This window comes from Cricetulus griseus (assembly GCF_003668045.3).
Source record: "Cricetulus griseus strain 17A/GY chromosome 1 unlocalized genomic scaffold, alternate assembly CriGri-PICRH-1.0 chr1_0, whole genome shotgun sequence".
Classification (NCBI taxonomy): Eukaryota; Metazoa; Chordata; class Mammalia; order Rodentia; family Cricetidae; genus Cricetulus; species Cricetulus griseus.
Window position 1 is genome coordinate 126,249,120 of NW_023276806.1, and position 14,417 is coordinate 126,263,536.

General features: G+C 38.8%; 1 protein-coding gene across 6 annotated transcripts in view; it reads right to left on the reverse strand.

The window, feature by feature from the left end:
- Positions 1 to 14,417, reverse strand: part of Tbl1xr1 (TBL1X receptor 1) — a 127,951-nt gene that overhangs the window by 5,489 nt on the left and 108,045 nt on the right. For all 6 annotated transcript variants that reach the window (XM_035451093.1, XM_035451089.1, XM_027392097.2 and 3 more), the window contains 5 exons: positions 9,421 to 9,542; positions 9,223 to 9,297; positions 6,645 to 6,772; positions 5,867 to 6,032; positions 121 to 222 (listed from right to left, as the gene is read on the reverse strand). In XM_035451093.1, the coding sequence (XP_035306984.1) occupies positions 121 to 222; positions 5,867 to 6,032; positions 6,645 to 6,772; positions 9,223 to 9,297; positions 9,421 to 9,542 (593 nt within the window). The remainder of the gene's footprint in view (positions 1 to 120; positions 223 to 5,866; positions 6,033 to 6,644; positions 6,773 to 9,222; positions 9,298 to 9,420; positions 9,543 to 14,417) is intronic.

Genomic DNA, 14,417 nt, shown 5'->3' on the forward strand with positions numbered 1-14,417 from the left:
GCCCAAGGAGTGGTGGTGGGATGACATCAATACCTTCTTTAATTTTTTTTTTATTTTGCAAAGAATATGACTGTGTATCCAACATGCGCCCCTCTCTCTAAAATTCATGAGTATACTCACTGAACCATCTGATGCACTGGCTCCAACTTTGTCTCCTGCTGCATTCCAGCAAACTTCAAAAATCCCACCTGTTCCCCTGTAACTGTGAACTAAAGCACCTGTCTGAAAATATTAAAAACAGAACCCAAAGAATTGTTACAGAAGTCAAAACAGCGAGATAAGAAAATGACAATGCGAAAGACTGACTCCTGAGATCCCCACCACCACCACCACCACCACAACACACAAGGATCTATAAGTAGTTAATGGTTGCTGAGAGAAGAAAAGCCATTTTCTTCAGTGGTGTAGCTCTTGTCCATGCTCCTACAAGTAACTATTTAGATTCACAGTCTTCTCCAATCCCCAAATGCCATTAAAGGAGAGGAACTAACTAGGAAAAGGAAAACAGTCAGTGGGTGGGTGACAAAAAGGCACGTGTGTGTGTGTGGGGGGGGGGGGGGTGTTCACCAGAATACATTACATCATGTATATCATGATGAAACCTATGTATAGTTATCACGTGGTGGGAAAGAGGAAGAGAGAAAAAGAGTGGGGGGAGGGGGGGAGAAACCCATTTAGGAGGCTAGTGTAGTTGAATTAGTATAGTAATCAGTATAAATTTAGAATAAAGTAATTTAAAAACAGTATATGGGCTCAAGATAAACTGTAAAAGACAACAGAACTTGTGAATAGATTAGGTCTGAGAATGAGTCAAAATACAAAAATATATTGTGTGGCAATATTTCTAGCAATCAGAGGTGAGACTTGGTTTCAAGTAAAAATATAGGCAGGTTCTGAGCCCCCAGAAATGTGCTATGGTACCCCTTCACAGATGTGATCAGACTATTTGGAAGGGATGGTTCCAGCACAAGCTGCTTTTCTAGTGTTGGTGACCATTCCCCACTAGGTGGAACATTCAATGCAAGATATGAAGTATACTTGTAACTGAGGGATGTATGCATTTTGCCAACAAAAAGAAAGCATCTCAAAGATGAAGTGTAAAAAATAAGAAAGATACTGTGTTCGTGCTGTCTATAGCTTGTTTCCTTGAGTAGTATGAGGGGGGCAGAGATAGTCCAAGGAAGGCAACGGAAGAAAAGATATACATATTCCATTTCAGGAATTTCTTAAAAATGTGTCCAGGAATGTTAACAATCCCATCCTCTTAGCTCAATTCTAAGTATAGCTATTTTATTCTTTACCAAGAACAAAAGTTCGGCTGCCACTAAAGAACTAAAATCAGATCAGAAATGTACTCTCCTGTGCAGCCACAGGGCAGAGGGCAGAGGCTGTGCAGTGGCAGCTAGATACTACAAAGGTGCTTTGCTCTGATAAAGCATGTAAGTGGCCCTGCAGCTCAGTGGGGACCTGAGGGCTTCCTCTGCCACACCCTCACACATCTTGACCACCACTATCCTAGCATACACGTCTGAATACCTTTGCTTTGACTTCCTCTTCAAATTCAGCCCAACACTGTTTTCAAACCACAGATGTAGTGTGATCAGAGAAATTTGTTTGAAATTTGACAAATTTCCCTCTTTCCTAAAACTTTTCATAGTTTGAGACTGATGAAAAGCTGAGTACTGTGACCGTAAATATCTATGGTTACTGAGAAAACAAAGGAACAGCCAGCAAGATGGAAAGTGACTGAGGTGTAGAAGGCAAGCCCTATAGACCTGCTAACCTACAGCAGATGGATGAATGTGGCGTTAAAACAAATAGCCATCCACCCACCTAAACTACCTACCTACCTACCTACATTAACAACATCTACCAATCTATATAAGTTGACGCAAGACAATAATGAATCCAAACATAGCTACAGGCAGAACTGTGATGATGAAGGTTAGTAGGTCACATCATCTCACCTGTATGCTGGAACAAGACCCAGGCCCCACCTGTCATACACTCAGGAGACACACTTTGAACAACACAAAGGAATTACCCCACTGGAGGACAGCAGTGCCTGTTCCTACCCACAGATGCCACCTGCCATTTCACTCAAGTTTAAAAAGGTAAAAGGGCTCAAATCAGTGGATAGAACACCAGCAGACAGCTGACCACATACCTTAAATGAGCTACATTTCACTGAAATTATTTTGGCACCATGATTTCTAATTGGAAAATCTTCCAAACATTTAGCAACAACTAAAAAGACCATACATTTTAAGAGACAGCGTTCACACACATCTAAAATTCACAAGGCACTTCAGAGCAATCATAAAAATTTACTGAAGAAATAAGACAGACACAGCGTACTCTTTGGTAATTAACTCAATGTAACCTATAGACTTAGTGGGGTCAAACAAATCCATAAATACACACTTATTTTGGGATGTGCTGATAACCAATGTGCCAAGAACAGAAAAGCTAAAGAATGACAAGGATCAAGACACATATCATGGAGAGTGGTTAGGTCTGCAATGTGGATTCAGCTATGTACAAATGTACCAAAGGCACAAAAGAGAGCCGGGGGCTAGAAATACAGTTCAATGTAGGGTGCCACCTGGCCCTACTAAAGTGCTAGTTCAATCTCCTAAACTATGAGGCAAAGAGCAAGCAGCAAGCCAACCACGTGCATAGTTAACAGACATGGTATATGTGGTAACAGTAAGGGGACAATGAATGACTCCAAGACAACTGCCTACCCATGTAAAGATGACTTTCTATCTGGACCTCACACCATCCAAATCTACACCAGAGGTACCACCAACAAAATCAAGCTAAACCACTGTAGGAAAAATAAAAAATTCAGAGACCCCAGTGACATAAATATATATTTGTTTATATGCAAAGCTATAAAAAGCACCGATCTGAACACTCATTTAAAAGAGTGATATGGTAAATTCTCCATGAAGAAGACAGAAAGGAAGACAACTTCCATCACACCCAGGATAGAAGAGTGCCTAGATCATACAAATACCACCAACTAACAAATAATGAAAAAGAACAGGTGATCTGTACTGTCTACTCCAAACAGATTGTACAACTCAATGTATAAATAAATATGATTACATCTACCAAATTACAAAAATGTTTAGGGGACTGAGAATTCAGGATATAGAAAATATGGAAGTACAATGTGGCATGCAGTTGAGAATGGATACTTCATGAACTCAGAATTCCTTTTGTGAGCATACAATCATGTACACACACAGATGTGCAGACATTCAACATAAAGTCCATATAAGCAGTAGAAAAGATTTGATTCATTTGCGTATCAATAACAAAATGAACCAAACCATTATGTTAGATCTCCATGAAATTGTATGATTATAAACCAGAAAAACGTTAGTGCAAATCACAAGCTTTAAAAAATATGTAGCACATCATACCATTCATGTACAATTTCCAAACGGTATATACAATTACTATGGGAATGGCTGACAGCTCTCCATGACTGATGCAGAAAGGAGTTAAACACTTTAACTGTGTCAAAAAACAATTTAGTTGAAATCCTGTAGGAACCAGAAAAAAGGTATCTACAAGAAACAAGGCAAAATATCCTTACAAAGTAACTCTGAAGATTATGTTAACCATACTGTTCATGTTTATGTTCATTATAAAGTAACTCTGAAGATTATGCTAACCATATTGTTCATAGTTGTGTTCATTCCCAAATACACATCATTGTTCAGGATTGAGAAGTTGACCTGGGTGCACCAGTGCTCACTTAGGAACACAAACTTAAAACTTGGAAATGGTGGTTTTAAACATGTATTTCATAACAACAGAATTTTTTGGCACATATTCATAAAGAAAAAAATGAAATAGAGATAAGACATTATCTAAGAAGATATTAAAATAGAATATTTTAATTTTAAACCAGGAACATGCTTCTAATCTCAGCACTTGGAAGAGGAGGCAGGATGAGTTAAAAGCCAGTCCAACAAAGTGAGACCTCTCAAAAAACCAAAACCACCAACAATCCAGTTGAAAAAGGAAAGGACATGATCATAAAGGAGCCTCAACTACATAGGAAGTAACTCCTAACATGAAATTTCTGTATAGCGAAGGAAATACTCAGCAAAATAGAAACAGAAAATGGAAATGGTAGAAAACCTGTGCCAACCATACTTCAGACAGAAAAATATAGAGAGAATACATTTAAAAAAATTAAGCACCAAGTAAATAACTCATCCAGTCAACTGAATAACTGATAAAAGAAGAGACAAACATGGCCAATAAATGTTTTCCTAAGTTTTCAACATCCTTGATCATCAGAGAAAGGTGAACTAAAATTACTTTGAGTTTCCAATTTCCTTAGTCAGAATGGCTGTCACGAAGAAAACAAGTGTCAACATGCTGGCAGTCCAAACTAGTCCAACAACTACAGAAGTCAAAGAGCGAAGCAGAGCAGAGCACGCAGGAGCGGCACAAGTGCTCACGGGAAGACTTCGTCAGCACACCAGAGACACGTGCACAGCCCTGTTCACTGTTTACTATTCAAGATGACCAAGCAATGAAACCAGCCTGGGTGTTTATCAAAAGATGAATGAGAGAGAAAAGGAAAGAATGTATACAAATGGAATTTTATGTAATCTTTAAGAAAAACATAGAACCGTGACATTTTATAGGAAAATTGGTGGAAATAGCAATTATTGTTAAGCAACATATGCCAGACTCAGAAAGACAGATATAACATGATTCTTTTCACGAGGATCCTAGATTTTCATTTTTACGTATGTGGGTAGAGTACACGGCATGAACTAGTAACATCATAGAAGGGGTTATGAGAAGGGATTAATGAGATCTTAATGAGGGAGAAGATGGTAATGAAACCCATGTGACATGAAGATGGAATGGAGACTGGGGAGGAGGTGAAGGTAGGGCTGGGTGTAAGGGTCAGAGAGGGGAGTGGGGAAACACCCTCAACAAAAACAAAGTATGCAGAAAGTGGCACAATGAAACTCTTTAGTTTCAATGCTAGTTTTTAAAGAAAAATTACAACTTTAAAAATGCTCAGAAGTCAGCCTACATACCCTTAAGTGTGTACCGAGACACTCACCTTCATTCCACACTGAGATATCAACCTCTACCTAGAAGTTGGACCTATGCTGAGTATGACCTACAAGAGACATGGTGCTCTGTGCAATAAGCAGCTCAGTAAGGATGAAGGAGAAGCCACTAACAACAGTTACTGTGTGGCAGGAGGGCAGAGATGGCCAAAGCTCCTCAGTGCAGACCTTCCAAAGCCATAGGATGTAGAAGTTAATGGAAACACTCAAATGTGATGGTTTACAGCAACTCATGAAATTAACTACAGTGGAAATCTACTACAGAAAGTAGTGTATTAATATGTCAGACACCAACACAGATCTGAGAAAAACAAAGGGCGGAGTACGGGACACAAAACCTCATACATTGAAAAGCTGTAAATGTGAAAGCAAAAGCAACATGCTGGCTTCTATTCTGGGGGCTGCTCTTTACAGTGCCATCCCTGAAAAGGGAGCAGAGTGTTAAATCTGGTTCAGTCATGCAATCTTGTCTTTTAACCTCAACATATGTCAAGTGCCTCATAAGCTTCTTCAAGAATAAAATAACAGGACAAGAGATCTAATTCTAAATTCTGATTTGCACATAAAAATGTAACTTTCAATCAGTGTTAATTTAGCTATCAAGTGCCCTAAAAGTACGCTTAGGTTTTTAAAACTAAGCATTAAGCTGATGTCACATGAGAAATAATCAAAATATAAGTTAATAGGTAAATGCTTCTAACTGATTAAGTATTTGTAAGTAAGTAACTATCTAAATTACTGGGACATACCTGTGTGTTCCAGATGTGCACACATTTGTCAAAAGAACCACTTGCCAGATATCTACCATCAGGACTGAAAGCCACACTGTACACGGGCTCTTGGTGTTTTGTTAAAGTATGGATGCAAATCCCTCGGTCTACGTCCCATAACCTAACTGTAGAATCAAAGGATGCACTGAAAATAGAAGGGAAAATAGTTTTATTAGCAATCAAATATTCTCTTGGACTTGTCCCCAGCCTCCCACATTCTGCCTATCCTTAAGGGCTAGCTACCAGATTACACTGTTAAAATCCAAATAGTATAGTAACTGGAAGACAAACAGAAAAAGCTGAAGGCCCTGGGCTCCTGTCCAGTCACTGCGCTCCCAATAATCCTAGCTACCAATCCATAGCTTGGAATATCAAACTGACTGTATTTTGTGATTCATATATCTCTTTAAAAATTAAAAGCTGTGGATACAAAAAATTTATTATTATCCTATGCCCCAATGATCTGTATGTTTTGGTGAAATAGGGTCTCACTTTAGAGCACAAGTTATTTACTATGTCAGGCACACAGGCCTAAGTGCTGGATTACAAACACAAGCCCAGCCTGATTATTGGGTTTTATTCAACAGATTAAGAAAGGGGGGCATTAAATCCTAAAATAGTAATGTTAAAAATCCCATGTTTAAAGGTTTCCACTGAAATATATTCCCCTCAAGATATGCTCCCTGTTTTCTGCCATATTTTCCCAAAAATTTTATTCTTGAGAGACTCAATAGGAAAAGTGAAACTGACACATCACCTTGCTAGCATAAGGTTGGCATTTGGATTATTTGTCCCTGGTCCTGTTGGACTCCATTTAATAGTATAAATTTCTTTGTTATGTGCTTGCAAATCATGGACACAGTTATCTTGTCTCATACTCCAAATCTACCAAAAGAAAAAAAAAGGGTAATTTTTCCATTCAACAAACACATTTAAAAGTACTACCTTTTCAGAACAAAATGAGTCATATAACCAGACATCAAGGAATGACTACAAAGAAATTTAAAAGTAGTTGAATATATTTAACATTACTCCATACAAATGTATTAAATTCTTCAAATACTCCTTATTGAAAAATTTGAAGGCTGAATTAATTCACTGCGGTTGTTCTAAGGTTGTTTTCAATAGCCATAAACTGCACAAATCTTAATGCTAGAAGTCCTTGGACTAAGGTTAAAGTAACTCAGTGGTAGAGCACTTGTATGAGCAGTTGAGTAAGCACGCACACTCGAGAGCACACACACACACACACACACACACACACCCAAAAAAAAAAAAAAAAAAAAAAAAAAAACTGGAATTCACATAAAATGCAGTAAACAGCTAGGAGAACAATACTACAGTGCTTTGTAGCTTAAATGTATACAGTTGATACATTTCTACATTTTCCTTTGGCCTTTTCAACAGCACTGGCAAGCTTAACATGTCCCTTGCAATCCTCTTTACATTTTTTATATACTTTTGTCATTTTCTTGATCTAGGGATTCTGTTATTGAGGTTTATCACCCTATAACTTGCTATTCATTACACACCACCCATTCTACTACTGCTCTGAAATCATCTGTGACCCAAAATTCTTTGTAGTGTTAAAGAAAAGCTCCAATCTATATAGTCTGAGGTATCTAATTCCAGGCTGTTCAGCTTGCAACTCAATCCATGATATGTGGTTCTCTGGATATTGGCCTTCTTTCATAGTCCAAGCTTTAATGCATGAGTAAAAAACCCAAAGACAAGATAATTAAGCTAATGTGGTGGCACAGGCCTACACCCAGTGCTTGGGAAGATGTAAAGATGTCAAATTCAAGACCAGCATAGTCTATATAGTAAGATTCTGACTCAAGAGAGCAAAGGATAACGATGCAGCTCAGTGTTGGCATGCTTTCTTAGCATACCCAAATCCTCCACAAGACCCTTGAGGGAAAGGAACACTTAGCTTGTACATAGTATAAAAAGTGATTTTTTCCCTGCACGTCTATCCTATGTGTAAGGGTTACACTACAGTCTCTGATACTGCAAGATCGAGGATAAAATGTTTTCAGGAAAGTATGTGTAGCATGAAGAGGCATATTCAGTCATTCTAGAGATTAGCAAGAGGTATTCACTAGCTATGGTATGATAGGAATTAAGTTTTGGTTTTATTCACATCACATTGTGTTCTTGGATAGCTAATGCCCTGTCTCAACTTGATTGGGTCATGAGAATCCAAATATTTGGCTAAGTATTATTTACCCATGTTTGTCAATGAGAAAGAACAGAGCAGACTGCATTCTCTATGTAGATAGCAACCACTGTGTTCTCTAGCTTCATTACTCATCTAAAATATGGGCCTTCTGCCTGGGCCTTACCCAATAGCCGTGATACTCCAGATTCTCAGGCCTTTAGCTTCAAGTTTGGATCCACATGGCTGGTTGCTGGGGTTTGAATGAGAATGGTTGCTACAGGCTTATACATTTAAATGCTTGGTCCCTAGTTGATGGGACTATTTGGGAAGAATTGGGAAGTGAGGCCTAGATGAACAATGTAAATCACTGGGGATAGGCTTTTTCACTTAAAAAACCTACATCATTCTCATTTAGTTCTGTCTCTCTGCATCACGGTTGGGTTGTTAATGTAAGCCAGTGTCACGCCTGTCTACCACTTGCTTCTTGACATAATGGCCAAGGACTCACCCTCTGAAACTGTTAAGCCCAAAAAACTCCTTCTATAGGTTGCCATCATCATGGTATCTTAGCACAGCAATAGAAAAATAACTAAAACATTGGCTTTCCTGGGTATCCATCCAGTTTAAAAACAGCAAAGAATAAGTTTCAGACTCCATGACTGTGTGTATAGATTTTCCCTCTCTTATAGGTTAATGTATGCTCCTAATTAGTTGTAATGTGCCTAACTCCTTACTAGTGAGAACTGTGACAAGTACAGCAGCATAATATACCTGGTATGCCTTTTAATAGAATTTGCTATATTCAAGTATGCAAGTATTACAAGGGGAAAAAAAAAGTCTAAATTTAGGTTTTACACATCAAAAGAACATTTTTAAAAGCTTTAAGCCAGATGTGATAAGTACACACTTTTGATCCCAGCATTCAGGAAGCAGACTGGGTTCAAGGTCAGCCTCGTTCACATAGCTGAGTTCCAAGACAACCAGAGTTACATACCCAGTGAGACCTTGATAAGAAAGAAAGAAAGAAAGAAAGAAAGAAAGAAAGAAAGAAAGGAAGGAAGGAAGGAAGGAAGGAAGGAAGGAAGGAAGGAAGGAAGGAAGGAAGGAAGGACCCACCTTAAAATGCCCAGCCATATATGGACCATTACCCTAAAGCACCCACTACCTGAATTACCTTCAAGGTCATGTCATCTGAACACGAGGCCAGGAGATTGCCAGTTGGGTCCCATTTGATAGCGTTTACTTCATTCTAAAAATGACAGTAAATATTTATATTTTCATTTTATAGAACAGGATGCTATTTGGTATTCAAAAACTATTCTGACATATTACTTGCTCAAAATAGCCATTTTACAGGAGGGAAAAGACTTACTGTGTGTCCCTGGAATGTTTTGATAGGTCTGTCTTGTCCTAATTTGCAGACATGAATGCACATGTCTGTACTACAAGATGCAAAGGTGTTGTTGCTCTGCCAGTCAACATCCAGTGCTGGGGCTGGAAAAGAATACAGGTTAGACTTGCATTGTGCACATATGTTAAGGATCACAGGTTAGGCTTACATTGTGCACATGTGTGTCACACAGGAGCTTTACCTCTAAAGCATGGCTAGACATTAAGAATTCTAAGCAGTTATGATACACAGTAGTGACCATGCTTTATCAGAGCTGTTTTTAATAATGTTGCTCAGAATGGTTTCCTCCCAGATGATGACTGAGAAACTAATTTAAAAAAAAAAAAAAAAAAATGGTCCCAAATACCACAAGAGTAACAGAACTGTGCTGTCTTCTGGGATTTTGTTTTTTGCTATTTTGTTGTTGTTTGTTTGTTTGTTTTTTTGTTTTTGTTTGTTTTTTGTTTTTTTAAAAATGGAGTGTACTGGATGTCTCTACAATTTTGTTCAAAGGACTACAGAACCTGGAAAAGCTGTTGCTGCTATTGATGCATAACATATTGCCATTATTGCTCTTTTTATATAAATATAAATATATACATATATATAAGCTAAAAAAAGAATTCTAAGCAGTAAATAAATTTTTCTTGACATTTTTTGATATATTCTTTTTTTATTTTTAATGTGCACTGGTGTTTTGTCTGCATGTCTATTTGTCTGTCTGTCTGTGTGAGGACGTTAGATCGCCTAGAACTGGAGATAACCAATTGTAAGCTGTCATGTGAGAATTGAATCAAGGTTCCCTGGGAGATCAGCCAATGCTCTTAACCGCTGAGCCATCTCTCAGAGCCTACTTTATACTTTTTAAGATACAAAGAAAAAACTTTAAAAAGATAAAGTGATCTTAGTATCAAAAATGCCAATAACTTTCAGCTGTGTGATCACTGTGCTTAATAACTCAGGGCTCTGAGTCTTGGCTTCTCTTTTGTATAACTAATAAAAGTCAAGCCTGGTGATAAATTCTTTCAATTTTATTTAGTTGTGCATATATGATGGACAGAGCTTTGGTTCTACCACTGCTTTTGTTTTAAGCCAAGCGAGTCACTGGTGACCCTGGGATAACACCCATTTCTAAATTTCACTTAGTACTTAGAGATGCTGCCAGGGCCAAGCAAGGAGTTGCTTGTCGGAAGAATGCCACAGATTATAACTCAGATAAACAATGTGTCAGAGCCATTCCCATTGTTAACTACTCTACCAAAACAAGGACACTTCACATTATTAGCAAATATATTTTGTTCTAAATAATTTTTGTAAAATTCCTTCTTAAGAAAAGTGACTCAAAACTGTTAAATTTAAAATCTCTTAAGTGCAAAAGTTGGCTAGGATTTAGTGAGTAGCTCCATTTTAGCTCAGAGAGAGTTACAGACTTCTTTTCTTTCCCCTGTAATAAGCAGCGATGACTCTGTAATTAGCCTCACAGATCAAGGCAAGGGTTGCATAACTGGGTTAAGTGTGAACACATTAAGAACACTGTCTTCACATTCCAGACAGCTATGGTGAAGGAGTTTCCATAGGAAATAATAGCCTCAGTATCAATTCCTATGGTCTGCCAAACTACTAAAAGCTACTTTCTGAACCCTGATAGTCTACCAACCCCACTTAGAGACAAGAAGAAACAGGAAGGTGAAGGATGTTTCCCTATCTGCATTGCACAGAAATTTCTTAAACCCATCTTGTACTTCAGTCTCACACTTGGCTAGGTATGACTTCCAGGGGGTGTGACCTGCATCAGACAGTGGCTGTGGCCACCCTGCTCAGCAGTATGTGACTGCAGGCATGCCGGCAGTTCTGTTCTCTTCAGTCTGCCCTGACCACAAAGCTAACTCTCACAAGCTGCCCTCCAATGCCTGTCCTCCTAGTACTGAGCAAGTCCTCCTCTTCACAGAGGAGCAGAGGGGTCAGGAGTCCAAGGTCAGGAGAAGATACACTGCTGCTTCCACTCGCTCAGCCTGGGTTTCTCAATGGGCCCTGCTGTTACGGGGTAGCCTCTTGTCAGTGGTTCAGATTTCTACTGGACTGGCAGCACCTTCCATCTCCCTGCAGTCTCTTTCTTGCAGCTGCTCTTCTCGGGGTGACCTCACTGCTCCTAATGGTCCCTCTTTACAACACGGTCACAAATAGTTTCTTTCTGCTGAAGTCCCTTTCTTGGATCCCCAACTACAGACTGTCTTCCTGCCAAAATCTTGATTCAGTAAACATTGTAGTATTAATATAAAATATCATTTCTTTAAGATGCTACTTAAATTTACTTCTTTAATAAAAAAACAATTCTAATATTAAGACGTAGGAAAAAAAGGCTGGAGGAGGCTGGGGTTTTTAATTATTTTTAAAAATAGATTATACAAAACAAGGTATGAAGGCAGCCAAATAACAGGTGTGACCTATGAGAGCCTGAGTGGCCAGCAAACCCGAGAGGAGGCTGACAAATAGTAAGCCTCACCATGGTAGTCATACCTTAGTTTTGGGAAAAAAGCAAACTGTGTAAGAAATTCAACTAGGAATGCTGACCTGAGAGTTGTGAGGAAAGTGCCTGCAATGTGCCTGGCTCTGAAACCCCACAGATCCAGGTAATCCAGGGAAACACCAGGGAATAGGCATTCCTAACATGGGCCAAAGAAATCCAATAAGTGAAAGGTCGGTTTATTATTATGGTTACATTTTACACATTAAGAGGAAGCTAAGAAAGGCTAAGTAATTTTCCCAGTAGGATACTTTTATCAAACAGTTTTAAAAGTTTTAGAGCTAAAATGAAAAATTCTCTCTTCTGTTCTGATTTATATTCAGTAATCCACATAGATTCCATGATTTTTTTTGTAAAGAATAAGCCTATGAAGAAAAAGGCACATTTATTTCTTACTAGTATCTTTCTTTTTTTTAAATCTGTTCTTTTGACAACTCACTGGCATTTTTAATGGCCTTACTGAAATGTAATTCACCAATTTTAAATATTTTAACAAATGGTGCTCACAGTATTTCATTATTTTTAAAATTTGTGAGCAAATATATGGTGGTGATTTAAGTAAGATGGCCCCTACAAGCTCAAATATGTGAATGCTTAGTCACCAGGAAGTAGAACTCTTTGAAAGGGTTAGAAGGATTAGGAGGTGCAGCCTTGTTGGAGGAAGTGTGTACTGGGAGTGGGCTTTAAGGTGTCAGAAGCCAATGCCAGTCTCAGTTTCTCTCTTGGCCTACAGACCAGAATATAGCTCTAAGCTACTTCTCCAGCACCACATCTGCCTGCTACCATTCTCCCTACCATAACAATAACTCACTAAACCTCTGAACCGTAAGCAAGGCTTTATTTTCAAAAGTTGCCTTGGTCATGGTCTTTGTAGCAATAAAACACTGACTAAGACATATACACAACAAGTTTTAACTAGTCCTAAATGTACAATTTTGTGGTATTACCTAAGTTCACTGTTATGCAACTATCTCCCTATTTCTAAAACTTACTACATACTCCATCACCGAGCACTAACACCTCATCCTGACACCTGACCCCAGTTCCAAGTAACCTCTCAAATGGTTTACTGGGTCTTAGAGAGTGATGCAATAGCAAAAGGACCTGATTCTGATCCCAGGATTCATATGAGAAACCAGGTGTGGCCACGCCTGTGTTGGTAACTCTAACACTTCATCGATGGTATATTCAGAAAAATTGTTGCAGCTTGCTGGCCACCAGTATCTCAAAGAAATAAAGTCGGACAGTGAGTGGTAAGAGGCAACAACACCTGACATCCTCCTCTGGCCTCTCTCTGTACAAGCACACACACCCTCACAGGCACATGTGCAAATGCACAGGCACAATGAAGAGGAGATGTGGTTGGGGGTGGTTGTGTGTTTTCCAATAGTTAGGAGATTGCAGAATTTGTCTCTCAAAAATGGATTGCCTAACAGACAGAAAAGCAGTAAAGGGTAAAAACACTAAGGTTAACACTAACCACTAACAAACTGGCCTAAATGTTTAGAAGAACAATGAAACCAAATTAGTAATTGGTAGTTGACAGAGCTCTAGAAAAGCCCCAAATATGTAGGAAACAAGCAACATAATTTAAATACTCCACAGATTCAAAGAAATAAAAATTCAGTCAGAAAGTTATTCTGGGAGGAAAGGAAAGCACATTTTGAAAAATAGAGGCTGCATGTAGCAAGCCTAGAATTCCAGAGTTCAGAAGGCTAAGGCAGGCTTATCTCAAGCGCCAGACTAGCCTGTGCTACACGGTGACAGTTGTCTAAAAAGTAACAATCAGGAAACATACCAATTATGGAAGTCATCAACATTAAGAACACCCGACTGGGTGTGGAGGCACACGCCTGTAAGCTAGGGGTGCTCTGAGTCAGAGATCAGCACAGTTACCTTAACTGCACAGTGAGTCCCTGATTCTAAAACAAAACATAACAAAAAGCACAGACGAGCCACAGATGAAGAGAAAGTGTTTGCTATACACTTAACAGGTGGCCAGTGTGAAGAAATAGAAATAACAAGGCAGCAGGGTGGGAGGGTGGGGTGGCTGAGCAGATAAAGTCCCTTTTATTTGAGAAATCATGAAGATGAGTTTCTATATGCTCAGAGCCTACACAAAATGTCAGATGTGGCAGTGTGTACCTGCAATCCCAACACTGGGGAGGTAAGGACAAGAAGGATCCTGGAGCTTGTTGGGCAGCCAATGATGAGACTTTGCCTCAAAAAATAATGTGCAAAGTGATAGAGGAAGACTCTTGACCCCTGCTATCGACCTTTGATCTCCATATACATCCACACCCCATCCCCCACACACATTTTATTTAGTTTCTTAGAAAAACAGGCAAACTAAAACCACAGTAAGATGTCATCACAAACAATCAAACTGGATAAAATTAAAAAGTGTGATTACAAACTAAGGTCTGGAAAAGATAGAGTCACTGGACTACATACT